Raw genomic sequence first — 14,031 nt, forward strand, 5'->3', positions numbered from 1 at the left:
TAGCAAAAGCAAAACTTTAAAAAAATACCAAAAACTTCATTGCACTTTTCCTAGTGCTTGGTCAAACGATTTTACTTAGAGATAGAAGTTTAGGGTCAACATCCAGTTTGATTATAAACGAAATCTTGCTTCAATATACGAACATTTTTGTGTTGGAAAAAACCCTCTTCCAGCCTGATGTTTTTCTGGCACTTAGCGGGCTGAGTTATTAAAGACAGCTGTGTCCATTGTTTATGAATATTATGGATACTGAAAACCTAATAACAAAACCAAAAATTCTCAGGAGTTCCCTCCCTTTCCTTCTCTTGAACTTGAAACTGAAAAGAAACATATTTCCCACCACTGTCAAGACCAGTCACTCCTGTCACCTACCAATCACATTCCTCAACCCGGATCAGTGAGGAAAAAGCACCCTAGCATCAACACAGCTCCACAACAAAAATGTGTAAGTGTATGAAAAACTCATTTTGTCAAATTAAGGCATGAAAAAAATTAAGATATGGATCAGTATTAGTGATGTGGTGAGGGTAATTTTTCATACTCATTTTGAAATTAAAATGTAACTTCTATTATTGAATTTTAGTGCTTAAAGTATAAGCCCAGGATACTCCTTCATAATGAATAACTGATTTTATTGATGTTTGACTACATTATAAATTTACTCTGACCAAAAATGAAACTGGTACCTTTCCCTCCCACTAAAAGAACGTCATGGACAAACTATGGCCTTTCTTTTTATTCATTGTGAGTATAGGGGTTTTTTTTCTTTTGTTTAACTCCAGCAATATTCAGAGGTTTCCAAAGTCCTCGCACAGAACATCTGGAACATAATACTGTTAATCATGATCACATTATCTGATTCTGTTACGTGTATCACGGAGAACAGAAGAAAGGCACTAGAGCAAAAAGAAGCACATAGAATTATGTGATAGATGCGTTTGACACTCGATGTAAGTCCAGGTTGTTTGTACATTTCATGGTGCTCCTTACACAGAAGGTTCACCCTGATCCTGGAAGCCTGTCCCCTTTCCAAAGAGCAAAGTCTGCTTGATATATATTTCCAGCTGGCTCTTCTGAACCACAGCTAGAGAACTTAGGTGGGTTTAGAAAGGATGATTCACTGCTGTGACTCAGTGTAGGCTCAGAGATGGGCTTTAGAAGACAAGGTCGAATGTGTGCATTCCCATTCTTCCCCTGTGTGTTTGTGGTCCGGCATCCTCCTATCTTTGGGAGGACCGTGCTGCCTGTGATGTAAATACGTTGCTGCTTACACTAAACAAGTGGTACCATTTAAAATTCCACTCAAAGGGAATGGTGATAATTGAAGCCATTCACAGGACCACAAAAGCACTGCCACCCTCCAAACTGAACATTCGAATGACATCTAAAAGGTGCCAAAATGTGCAATCAATTCATTCAAAGGATACTTTGTGAATATCTAGCAGTACAGAACTCTGTGACGGTTATTTGAGGAGAGACCAAGCTAGCAATGAAAATGAATTATGCTACTTTACTAAAACAGGCTGCTGTATCGAGATACTGATGGGAATGGAAGACGGGCAGCTTAAGGAGGACGGGAAATGACAGGGAAAATGGAAGCATGAGGGAAAGGACAAGGGATGGAAGAGTAAAGGGGGTGGGGGGGAGCTATGAAGCAGAAACAAGGAAAGGGACAAAGACAGTAGCAGACCCACAGATACCAGTTTTTTTTTAAATTAATTTCTCTAGGTAATAATGGACAAAAAGACGAAAAAGTTCAGGAAATATTCTAAGATACTGTAACACTCACATTTTATTCTATTTTACTGACAAAATGGAATATTTCTTGTACAGAACAAACGTATGGACACCATGGGGGGAAAGCGGCGGGTTGGTGGTGGTGGTGGGATGAATTGGGAGGTTGGGATTGACATACATACACTAATATGTATAAAATAGATAACTAATAAGAACCTGTTGTATAAAAATAAATAAAATTTAAAAAAAAAAGGCTATTCCTTTAACATTCACTAATGTTTCCTTTCTCTTCCTCCTACGCCGCAAGAAGACGCATTCTTAGACTTGCTGTCATCCCGTGAGGCCTTGAGGAGTCAGAGCTCACACCACCCCCATGCCCCAGCCTCTTCACACAGCTACTGTGAAGTCTCCTCACGGTTCCTTTAAAAATGCTTTAGGTTGGAGTCTCTTCCTCTTTAGCTCTATCATAAATCCTTCACGTCACCATGATCACTGAAAGAAAGTAAGTGAATACTGAATGTACTGTCTTCAAAATAGAAATGAAGACCCAGGTAGGAAGGTACAAAGTTCTAGATCATAGAACTCATTTTCCAGAACATGGATACTCAAATCAGACAGTGTAAGACTAGTCATTGGGTCAAATATTTACTGTTTCCTACGTGCAAAACACTGTCCTCAAAGATGTGAGGACATGATGCCTGGCCACAAGAAACTGAACATCCAGAACGCAGAAGGAGGACAGGTAGGAAGGGATGGGCGCAAGAGCCCCAGTGGAAGATCAGGACTGGAAAGCAGGAGGGGCCCTCGCACTCTGAGCCAAGAGAGAAAGGGATGCCTGAGAAGACAGAGAGGTGGGAGGCTACAGGGCCACAGGCAGGGAAGAGCCACTGTAGAAACTCAAAGAGTAATTTCCCTTTAGTGTGGAGGCAGGTCCAAGTCACCGTCTCACAACGAAGGAGTCAGAGATAGGAAGAGAGGAGCGTAAGCAAAGAAAAGTCTTGGACCAATTAAACTGCGGAGCTGACAGTGTTGACTCACTTTTTTCTTAGTTAATATGTCTGGATCGAGATTTGAGGAGAAAAGATTGGAAGAAGACATGGGATTTCAGCAAACTCTGTCGTTATCCAACGTGCCACATACACACTAAGATCAAACTGCACACACGGCACTTTTTTCAGCATTTTTTAAAAACACTCCTTAACGTAAACAGCAGAAGGTTATTATCCTTCATACACAGACTGCAACAGAACTTTAACCACTGAACAGAAAAATGAGAAAAACGCACAATTTACAGAAGAAACACAGTTGGCTAATAAACATGAAAGACGCTCAATTTCAGAAGAAAGCGTTAATGAAAACAAGATTCTCAAATGGAAAAACAGTTTTGGTGCAGGAAGATATACACCTAGGTACTGCTGGAGAGGACATTAGGACATGACTTATATGAGGTATTTTAGCAACACACACACACAAACACATACACCTTAAAATGTTTGTATCCTTGACCCACCAATTATACATCTATGAGTTTAGTCCAAGGAAATAATCAGATAAACAAGGAAAGATTAGTTTTCGAAGATGTTTGTTATACTATTCATAATAGTGCAAACTGAAAACAAGGTTCATTGTTAATTCCACAAAAACCATTAAATAAATCATAGTATACTGATGAAATATTATGCAGCTAATAAAAGTTATTTTTCAATGACTTTTGTGTGTGTGTGTGTGTGTGTGGTACGTGGGCCTCTCACTGTTGTGGCCTCTCCCGTTGCGGAGCACAGGCTCTGGACCCAACCGCTCCGCGGCATGTGGGATCTTCCCGGACAGGGGCACGAACCCGTGTCCCCTGTATCGGCAGGCGGACTCTCAACCACTGCGCCACCAGGGAAGCCCTCAATGACTTTTTAATGAAACAGAGATATGTTCACAATATGTTAAATGAAAATAACCAGAATGCAAAACTGCATACAGAAGGTGATCCTACCTAGTTATAGTACTATATGTAAATATGAAAAAAAAAAGGGTTGGAAGGAAATATATCAAATCATATTAACAGTGGTTTCCTTTGAGTTGTACAATTGTTTCTATTTTTCAATACACTTGGACTTTTTATAATATCATATAGCATATAGTTGGCACATTATCACATACTGGGCACACACACAAAAAATGTTACAGGATGGTTTGATTTGGGCTTATTTTTAATAAATACACCCAAGTCAATAGATTGTAATTGTCTGGAAAGAAAAAGTGAAATCCCCTTCATCTTTGAGCACTCAATACCTAATACACTATCTAACACACAGCAGACACTCAATCACTGTTAAATTAAAAAATAACTGGCTGGCTCTGAAGACAAGTGATGGATGAAAAGATGGAAGAATGAATGGTTGGAAAGTTCTTCAGTCCTTAGTAAAATCGGTATTTTTCCTGGGACTTTTAGGAGATGAAAGGGGTTCATCATGTGACAGACCTTGAAGAGAGTAAAAGCAAGAGGAAAAAATTCCAAGGAATGATCTTTGCAAAGATACGATGAGATGAGATTTAATCCATGGAGCTTGTTTTTCTACCAACTCTCAATACCCATTCCAAACTTCACTCAAATTTCTAAATGTATCTGCTTCTTAGATGGACAGGAGAAAGCAACTGCTCAAAAGCAATTACACAGTTGCCCCTCTATTCTACTAGGAGGATGAATTTACATTCACAGAACTACTGAAACTCATGTCTAGCTGAACCCAATTCCTCTATATAATCTCCAAAGAGATTGATGCTTAAACTCCATCAGTGACTATTACAAGGAATAGACAGGCCCCACCAGATTAACATTTATTTCTATCCACCTTTGGAAGCAGAAGCACTGAGCATGGCTCTATCCCAGCAACTATCACATTCTCTTTGTACAGTCATAATTTCTTGGCAAAGAGATGCACACTATAGATCACAGTGTCTCCATTCTCCAACTGGTGTGAGGGTAACAGATACGTGTTCATCATTCACTCTGCCATCATTGTGACATATACTCAGGCTGAAGGCCCAAGGCTGGAATCTGGTATGGGTTTAAACTTGCTGAGACTTGTGAACTTCAGAGAAAGGAAATGTAATTCACATTTGCATTGTATTAATATCCCTTGCACCAAAATTGGAGTTCGCTGTAGATGCCCACATCACCATTATTACTCCCTCAAAATATCTGGTTGCTCTTCATTCCATAGATTCAAATGGCATGTCCCACTTTCAAATGTCTACAAACAACCATACATAGTATCTCAAAATGACACTGGTTGGTGGCAGGGAGAGGGTAGATGGGATAGGAATGACATGTGACTTTATACTCAGGCAGTTCAGGATTTCAATTCTTATTAACTTTTTGACCTCAGGCAAGCTATTAAAATTCTCAAATCTCAGTTTCTTCGTCAAAAAAAAAAAAAAAAGGGGCTAATGCCACCTAGGTTACAGGACAATCTTGAAAATTAACATTAAAGCACTATATGTGTCTGGCACAGAGTATACACTCAGTAAAAGCAGCTACTATTATCAGTTAATTCCTCTATAAATAAATCACTTGTTGATCTCTTTTCAAACTGTGTGTTTTCCTATATATGCTCAAATGTCATACATGAAATTTCCTTTCCAACTTTTTCCCTATTAGGCTCATTTTTCAGATGGTGGCTCCCTATGTAGAAAAATAACTTTACAGGATGCTTCAACTATAAACTATATAAAGAAATAAGCATAAGGAACCTTAGAAGCCACAAAAAATAAAGATATATATGGGGATTAAAATTCAGGGCTTGGCCTGAAAATACATGAGACAGGGCTGAAACGGGATTTAAAATATACAACAGTTATTCCCAATATTTTTAACATCAAAAAGTTAAGCCTCCTGTTGATTTCAGAAACTTACTGAAAGTACTCAACTAGTAACACAGATAACTCAACCAGACTCATGAAGGCTTTAGGACAAGCCTTGAAGCTCCCACCTCATTAGTTTCCACCAATTCTAAACTAGTATATCATGAAAATTGCCCAATCCAAATCAAGTCCTTACATTAAAAACTCACCTTAATGCAGACCCCCACAAGGAACCTCACAAATATCCTACCTTTGTCCTCTTCCTTCCAAGATATTATTTTAAGGCTCCACCAAGGTAATCATCGATGACCACAGTAAGCAATAAAGTCAGCTTTGCCTTCTTTTGGTGCTATGTTCAAGAAGCAAGAATTTGACACCCCTATAACAAATAGCTGTACATTTATGGAGTCACCCTGAAGGGAATGGCATTACAGTAGACCTTCCAATAGAAGGCTGAGAGAGAAATCACAATTGCTCAGATTCATCCTAACATAAAACCCCAAGATTCCGGACCTCATGGTCTAACCAAACACCGTCAGAGCACCAGCCACTTCTCTAATCAAGTTGGAGATCCCTCCTAGTGGCCAAGTGCTATCCAGCCCTTAAGTAAAAGCCCTTTTTTTTTTTTCAATTGACTGTTCAAAACCAAGACCTTTTTGTCCTCAGAGTGATGGTACAACCACAGTGCAAAATGGAACACTGCAGCAATTACATCAATATTTCAGACTAGTTTTGGAAACTACTCTGAAGGTTTTTGGCCCACACTGCTTAGAAAAACTGCCCACATTGATCTAATTCACTCGATAATTGCTCAGTTCTCCAATTTATTGCCCGGATGTGGCCAAATTTCTCCCCATGGACAGGGAAGATATAATGACAGTCTATCACTAAAATGCGCCAAATTGCACAAATTACCGAAAGTAAGGCAGAGGCCGTGTGAGAGGATTCAGGCATGGAGGGTCCCAAGTTCCCATGTCAGAGGAGCAGCGGTGTGGCTGGTAACATGTAACTTGGATTGCCCCGGCATTATGTGACCACAGAAATGACGAGCTGTCCCACTGTGTCCTATTACAGGGAAGCTGGACAGACTGGAGCAGGGAGAGGTAGGACACATCTCCCCATATTTCAGGGCAAGGTCAACTCTGAGAGTAGAGAATTACAGTCTCTTTTCAAAGCTCGGCCACAGCGAGTGGCCCCGGTCACTGGCAGGTGCTTCCGGCCACTGCATCCTCCTGCTGCCATGAGGAGTGTGAATCTTTGAGGCTTAGACAACACTTTTCAAACAAGACATCCTCAGGGAAGTCATCCACATTCCGTTCAAAGCAATTTATATTAAGTACTACAGCGGCTGAACATAAACCCATCTTCCCTTCAGAAATAGAAAAGACGAAATGTGCAGGGGGGAGATATCTCAGCAGAGGGGAGACAGAGGCAGTGGGGAAAGAAAGGGAAATCAAAGTCAGCATTCATTCGTTCCTGAATTCAGCAATTATTATGAAGATCCATTAGGCACCAAGCACTGAAGATACAAAAGTTACCATTTTACCCTCACAGAGTTAAATAAAATCATCACACACACATATACGTAATTACAAATCATTTTAAATGTTTAGGAAGTAAAGTATGGGTTGCTCTAAAGGGTTTAGCAACGGGACCTGATCTGGTCTTGGGGGCCAGAACAAGCTTCTGGAAAGATGGAATGTTTGAGCTTCCAAGTGCAGGATGAGCGGGCGTTACCTAGGTATGCGGCACCAGACGATGGAGCAAAAAGGAGAGAAGAAAGAAAAAGCGGTCTAGGTAAAGGCCATGAGATATTAGACCAGGGCTCCTCAAACTTTATTTGTTAAAGGAATCTTCTAGAAATCTCCCTAAACTGTAGATTTCAATTCTGGGTCTGGGGTAGGGCCCAAGCTTCTGCATTTCCGACAAGCTCTCTGGTGAGGCCAACACTGCTGGTTGGGTGCACGCTTTGTGTAGCAAGGATCCGGAAGATCTGCCCAGAGGCCAGAGCAGAGAGAACGAGGGAGGGTCAGTGATGAGGCCAGCGAGTTTGGCAGAGGTCGGGACCACACCAGGCTGTGCAGAGCATCTTAAGGAATCTGGTCTAAGAGGAATGGGAACCATGAAGATCTGCATTTCCTTTGTTCTCTCCAAGTGACCTTGCTAGGAGTTTCATTTTCCCTGGGAGACAGCACTTTGCAGTATCTAAAGTATAAGTGAGAGCAAAGGTGTTTATGGACTTCAGGGGTTCTAAGAGCCAATAAAGTACAGCTTCTTCATCACAGACAGCCCATTAACATGCCATGTTTATTAGTAAAAATGCTCAGAACTGAATAAGCCTTTGTCAGCAAAAGTGATCTTGGCCGGTTAATTTGGCTGGTTTTGCAGACTGAGGACTTGGCACTCTTTTTAGAGTGTCCTATGCCTCTGTGGGCTTCCCTGCCTTCAGTAAGCGATTTCCAAGGATGTGGAGCCCACAGGGTTCTTAAAATAGTTTGGTAAAAGAGAACACAAACACCTCTCGTTGGCACTTTGGTCTTTAGCCTTACAAGCCTGAAGACATTGGCTTTTCCAGAAACGTCTGTGCCAACTGCCACCAGCCTGTTCCCTGAAAATTTGATGAACAAAGGCACAGAGAACTGTTTGCTGTTCAGTTAGGCAGGTCATACAAGCTCAAGCTTAAACGAGGTAGAAGCAGCCGAGTGCTTTTAACCAATTGCTCGATATACTTTATAAACTCTTCTTTGCTTCTGCCATAGGAAAAAGCATCTTCTTTCGTTTTTAAAATGAACACAGGACTCATTCACACTGAACACATGACATGAGGAATGCACTCTGCTATGACTCACACAACTCTAAGGAACAGCTAAAGGAACTCAAGTGTTCGCCACCCTGATTAGTACCAGCTCTACGGAGAATTCATTCTCTTGACTCTGTCATTATTTATAATAGGTAAATGGGGATGATACAGTTTGACAAATGATAGTGAAGCACCGCATTTTCTATATAAATTATGATGTTACTCTCACCTAAGACTCAGAGAAGCTCTGCTTCTGTAACGGGTAAGAGCGAGTGGTTGTGAAATCCTCTCCAGATAATCTCCAAACATTAGCATGTTCTGAACTGCCTGGAATGCTGTATATACTACCCTGACCTAAAGCAAGGATGTAAAATCATGTGTAAGGCATTTGTTCCATCATCCAAGGAATCCATCTCAATCAGATGAAGTGTCTTTCTGGTGGTCTGCCTGTGTCACCGCATCCCGAAAACATGGGTAGACAGATTTTCACAAATTTAGAGAGTGTAACAAAGGGGGCTAGAGGTACAATACAATTTTCATGGTGTATATAATATCTACTTGAGAGGGGGTTACCTTGAAGAGTTGGCAGTTCATCCATCAGAGGTGGGTAATATACACTAGAGATGCTTTACACATCATGACTCCACGGGGTATGCTCCAAGGCAAACAGTAATCTAATGAGAATGGACTATCTATCTAACAATAACTATTCTCCCAGGCAAGAAGGGCAAGAAGGAGCTGGCCAGCTTTAAAGGGCAGAATTGTCACAGTTTGGAAGGAAAGAGATTACTGGCTTTAGGGTACTCCATCACAAGACAGAGATACGAAAGCAAGAGAAGAGTGCTAGCTAGCATCGCTGAGCGCCCACAGTGCTGAGCACAGAGGTGAGCAGATGAGTGTAAGAAGACGTGCCTCCCTCCCTGATGGAGTACACAGTCTAACACAGAACAGGAAAATAATCCAGTAGCCGTGCTACAATGGGGCAAGTGCTCACCTGGAAGTGTGTGTGTGCGTGTGTGCTGCGTGTGCATGTGAGGGAAAGATGGCACGTAAGCCAGCCAGTGAGAGCCATGAGCCTCAGGAATACAAATGAGAAAACAGTTGCTGCTTCTGGCTGGAGGGATGGGGTGGTCAGGGAGTTACTATGGGTGGTGATAACTGACTTTGAAAGGCCAAGCACTAACCAGGTGAAGAAGGAAAAGGGATTCCAGACAGGGGCAGTGGCATGAGCAAAGAAGAGGAGGCATAAGAAAGTAATGGGTTCAGGAAAAAGCTAGTGATCCAGTGTTCTACAGACGTGCGTATACCTAAACGGGTACATGTATGTACCTATACACATTCATATTCAGAGATATAAAAATATTGATGTCTGTGTATGTACCTATACACATTCACATTCAGAGATATAAAAATACGGGTGTCCGTGTTTGTGTGCACATATATGTACACATATACATACACATATATGTTGTAGCCCACTGTTGCTACCCACCCACCTCCTCACACTCTCACGCACTCCAAGCCTCACAGGGCCAGAGCCAGACCGCACATTTGCAATACTGCCTTCTAAACAAACATCTGCCCCGTTGCCACTCTCAGGACAGGGCCATTTGCTGCTAAAACATTATCTCTTTTATGAGTGTACTACATCAAAAGATCGCAAAATAAAAGCATATTAAAAACCAATTTATATTAATAACAAGCTGCAAAAAAGAAAGCTTAGGCCTCAAATTTTTGTATTCACGAAAAGAAAAACTGCTCTTATGACCCTCCCGATACCCAAGCCAACTCACAAATGTCCTGTCCCCAAGCAAGAGCTCCACAGTCCCTTCTCCCTGTGCTAGTAACTCACAGACTGACGTCAGGGACACAGTCAACACCATTAGCTGCCCCTTACATGCTGAGGGTGGCAACGTGGAGAACTAGAAAGAATAGAGGATTAGGAATATAGGAATGTAGAAGATTAGAATATAGGGATATAGAAAATAATGTAGAATATAGGTCTGGAGGAACTCACGAAGCAGGAAAGCTTGGGCAAGCAACCACACCTTTGGATTTTTCTTTCTCCAGCTGAAAATGAAAGCAGGACTTGCAGGGGCCTGAACTTGGCCCTCCAGGGTGTTTCGATCAGCGCGCAATGTGTTTAAAAACACACGGAATCTGAATACCTTGAGTGCATTTGAGTATGTGACTATAGATAGATACAGATATAGATATAAATATCCTCTCTCTCTTTCCCTCTCTCCTTCCCTCCCCTCCTTGCTTTCTTCCTTCCCCTTGCAAAAACCATCACCCTTGGTCATGTTTACTTTAATGTGGACCCTCTAGGTTGTGTATGCATATGTGCTATAGGATGGGGGAAATATTTTGGAAAAGACATGTAGAGAAATGACAAATACTATGATTTATGATGATCCACATATGATTCTGCTTTGGTGAAATTAGGATGCTGAAGTTCCCTATGTATTTTTTTAATATTCTGAGATGAGTACTGTATGTTCTTTATTACAAAAGATTAAAAGCTTAAAAAATATATGGTTGTACTAACTCCCTACTGTAAATAGCTTGGAGCAGCGGTTTAAGGCTAGAGTCCCTATCATCACCATCACCACCATCACCACCAATGAGTTTACTCCAAATCTAAAAGACATTAATAAAAAAGATCTCTTTAAAATTATAAAATTAAAATTATTACCCCAAATTCCTTTTTGCATTCCTGAGCACTCTGAAGATATCCTTAGCATATGAATTACAAATCAACAATGCCTAGAAAGGCAAGTCTCTGGTTTTGTCTCACTAATCCCTTCTCCGCCCTGAATCCATGGTTTAGAGGCATTTCCTCCCGTCCGTTCCCCTCAACATAATTGACCAATCCTCAGATCAGCTTCTCTCCATCTGCTTCCCATTTGACTGCACTAAAGAACTCAACAGCTGCCTAAGCAAGAAGCTTCTCGGGCCCGAAGAACAGAGAATCCGTGTCTTCCCAAAAAAGAATATAGGTGGAGGGAATCAGCCTCTCTCCCTCACTCTTTAGACCAGTGGTTGTCAATCAGTCTTCCAAGACACACATGACAATGTCGGCAGACATTGTTGCTTGTCCCAACTGAGGGGAGGAGTGCTCCTAAACTCCAATGGCAGAGGCCAGGGATGCTGCTAAACATCCTACAATGCGCAGGGCAGCTGCCACCACAAAGAACTACCCAGCCCAGAAAGTTAACACCGCCAAGGCTGAGAACCCCGCCTTAGGGTGATGAGCTTTTCCCTTGGTTCCACATCAGGAGGGAGAGGAGGAGAGACCATAAGGAGACCTAGGGCTGCTCTTGGTGAGTCCCAGCCACAATTAACCAGAAGGAACGCCCTTGGAACATCCAGGGCAGTACTTACAGCACAGGAACACTTGATACATTTGTCTCCTTCTGGCTGAAATTCCTCCCCTTCTCGGTACTGCACCCCCTCAAACACACAGCCTAGAAAGCAAAGAAGAATTTCGATTTAGGGCAGCACCTTGATTCAGCTCGACACTATCCTTCTATCCACCGCACATCCATCCCCACCTTCACCCCCGCCTAGCACAGTGTCCTCTTCAACCAGAGAACAAGAATGCTTCATGGTAAAATGACAGATAGATAGGTAGATAGGTAGATAGATAGATAGATATAATATAGATATAAAATTTTATATATATATATATATATGGAATACCAAAGATTGACATGGGTCCAGAAACCCGAAGATACTAGAAAGCAAATAAGACGTTGGAAGCCAGGTCAGCCTAAGCAGCATCAGTGCAGGGTTCTGAGCCCTGCAGAGCCTGAGGAGCTCACCAGGACTACCCTAACCACAGCCAGGGAACCAAATCCCAGAGGGGTCAGAAGAGGCAAAGAGAAGGTCAAGCAACAGAAGTCATGGATGAGCTAAGGAGCAAATGACACGAAGAGCTGCCACTTGGAGCGGCAGAAGTGCCCCCAGCCTCTATCAGACCCTTCACACCCCTGATCTCACTCCATCTTCAGTGAGCCTACAAAGCACAAACTCTTATCACTGTCCCCACAGATGAGGAAAACATGGCCTAGAGAGAGAAAGCAACTCACTCAGCTGGGCAGGTGGCAGAGCTGGGATGTGAACTCAGCTCTGACCCACTGGCCATACCATACAGAAGGGCAGGCACCAAGAGAAGAAAGGACAGAGGCAAGGCTGGAGGTGCCACACAGGTTCTCAGCCCCACCCTACGTGCTGCTAAAGGGCCTAAGATGCCCCCACTAAGCTTGGCTAAATATAGGATCAAAAGCCCAGGAGGTGCCTCCTATTCAGAAAGACGACCAGGTCCCTGCTGTATTCTCAAGTGATCTCACAGGCGACTGGAAGCACAGGCTGGCCAGCAACCCTGTGTCACATGGGCCACGGGAGGACCGTCAGCTAATGGCAAATCCACTTCCCTCAGGACTGTCATCACGAGGTACTTTGCCAGAATAGCTGAGGTCACTTTCCACATAGCAGACAGTGCTGGAAGCAGCACTTCCAATGGGTGAAACTCAGCAAAAGGGGCTCTTGTGAAAGACTGACTCATGTCCCTCAGAGTAGGTGTTCAAGGCCTGTCCAATGAAGTCATCAACAGAACCCACCAAACTCTCAAAGCAGCTGGTTCCTGACAAAGGGAACATCTGAACATATGAGCATTGCCCATAACCACCCGACCTGGCCACTAGACCTATTCATTTTAAAGCTAGATATGGAGCCCTTTGTTCAACTGAAAGACACGGGGACAAATGCTACTGAAGCTGAATGGCTGAGTGAACTGTGGCTTTAAGGTCTTTCTGATGCCCACACCCAGAGCCAGTCAGTCATCAGCTACCTCCTGCTATTCCCTTTGATGCAGGGAGACTTGCTAAGCTTGGGACCCTCCCAGTGGCTCTATCTCAGCACCATTAATAATGGTAGGTGCCCAGTCGTCTCTTTTCAAAGGACACTTCCAACAAAGGGTCTCCAATGCTTTCATATATGTTTGCACCACTGGTTCTGTCATACGGATTGCCAGACAGGTTAACTGCACAATCTACATTTGACAATTTAAATAAGGAAATTTTAAATGAAAATTGCACGCAAACTGTTCCCATCACGACCCAACCTCCTTGAGCAAAGAGTCAGATGAAAAGGAAGGAGCAGACAACCAAAAATGCCCTGAAATCTGTTTCAGGAAGAAACTGACCACAAGCTGTATGTGTTTGTCATTATGTGGAATACCATTCCATGATCAATGACAGATGCCAGTCCTTCTGAATTACAAGGATAATACCCCAAGGCTTCACTTAACTGTCCCTATCTAGACTTGGCTGAGGGCTCCTTCCCAAGACACAGCATAATGCATTCTGGATGTGGCCTCTTCTGAGTCTTCTGATTTGCATCCCAAAAGTTGGCCTTTGAAATTAAGGAGAGAGAGTAAAGTTGATTCTTGACCCCATAACCAAGGGCACAGCGCCCAGGTGCCCAGGTGTCAGGGGGCTGGTGTATAGCACTGGCAAGCTAACTTTTAAAGATCTGCCTCCTAGGGCATCTGGACCCAAGTTGAAAAATTATCACAGTGTGGGGATAGGGGGAGGTAGTGCAGTATGGGGCCCAAGAAAGAAAGAAAAGGGGCCAGA

At 42.6% G+C, this 14,031-nt stretch overlaps 1 protein-coding gene across 3 annotated transcripts in view; it reads right to left on the minus strand.

The window, feature by feature from the left end:
• The window catches only part of BMPER (BMP binding endothelial regulator), a 262,416-nt gene that overhangs the window by 173,221 nt on the left and 75,164 nt on the right, over positions 1-14,031 (minus strand). For all 3 annotated transcript variants that reach the window (XM_060305428.2, XM_030857517.3, XM_060305427.2), the window contains exon 6: positions 11,777-11,859. In XM_060305428.2, coding sequence (XP_060161411.1) covers positions 11,777-11,859 — 83 coding nt within the window. The remainder of the gene's footprint in view (positions 1-11,776; positions 11,860-14,031) is intronic.

Source organism: Globicephala melas, chromosome 9 (assembly GCF_963455315.2).
Source record: "Globicephala melas chromosome 9, mGloMel1.2, whole genome shotgun sequence".
Lineage (NCBI taxonomy): Eukaryota > Metazoa > Chordata > Mammalia > Artiodactyla > Delphinidae > Globicephala > Globicephala melas.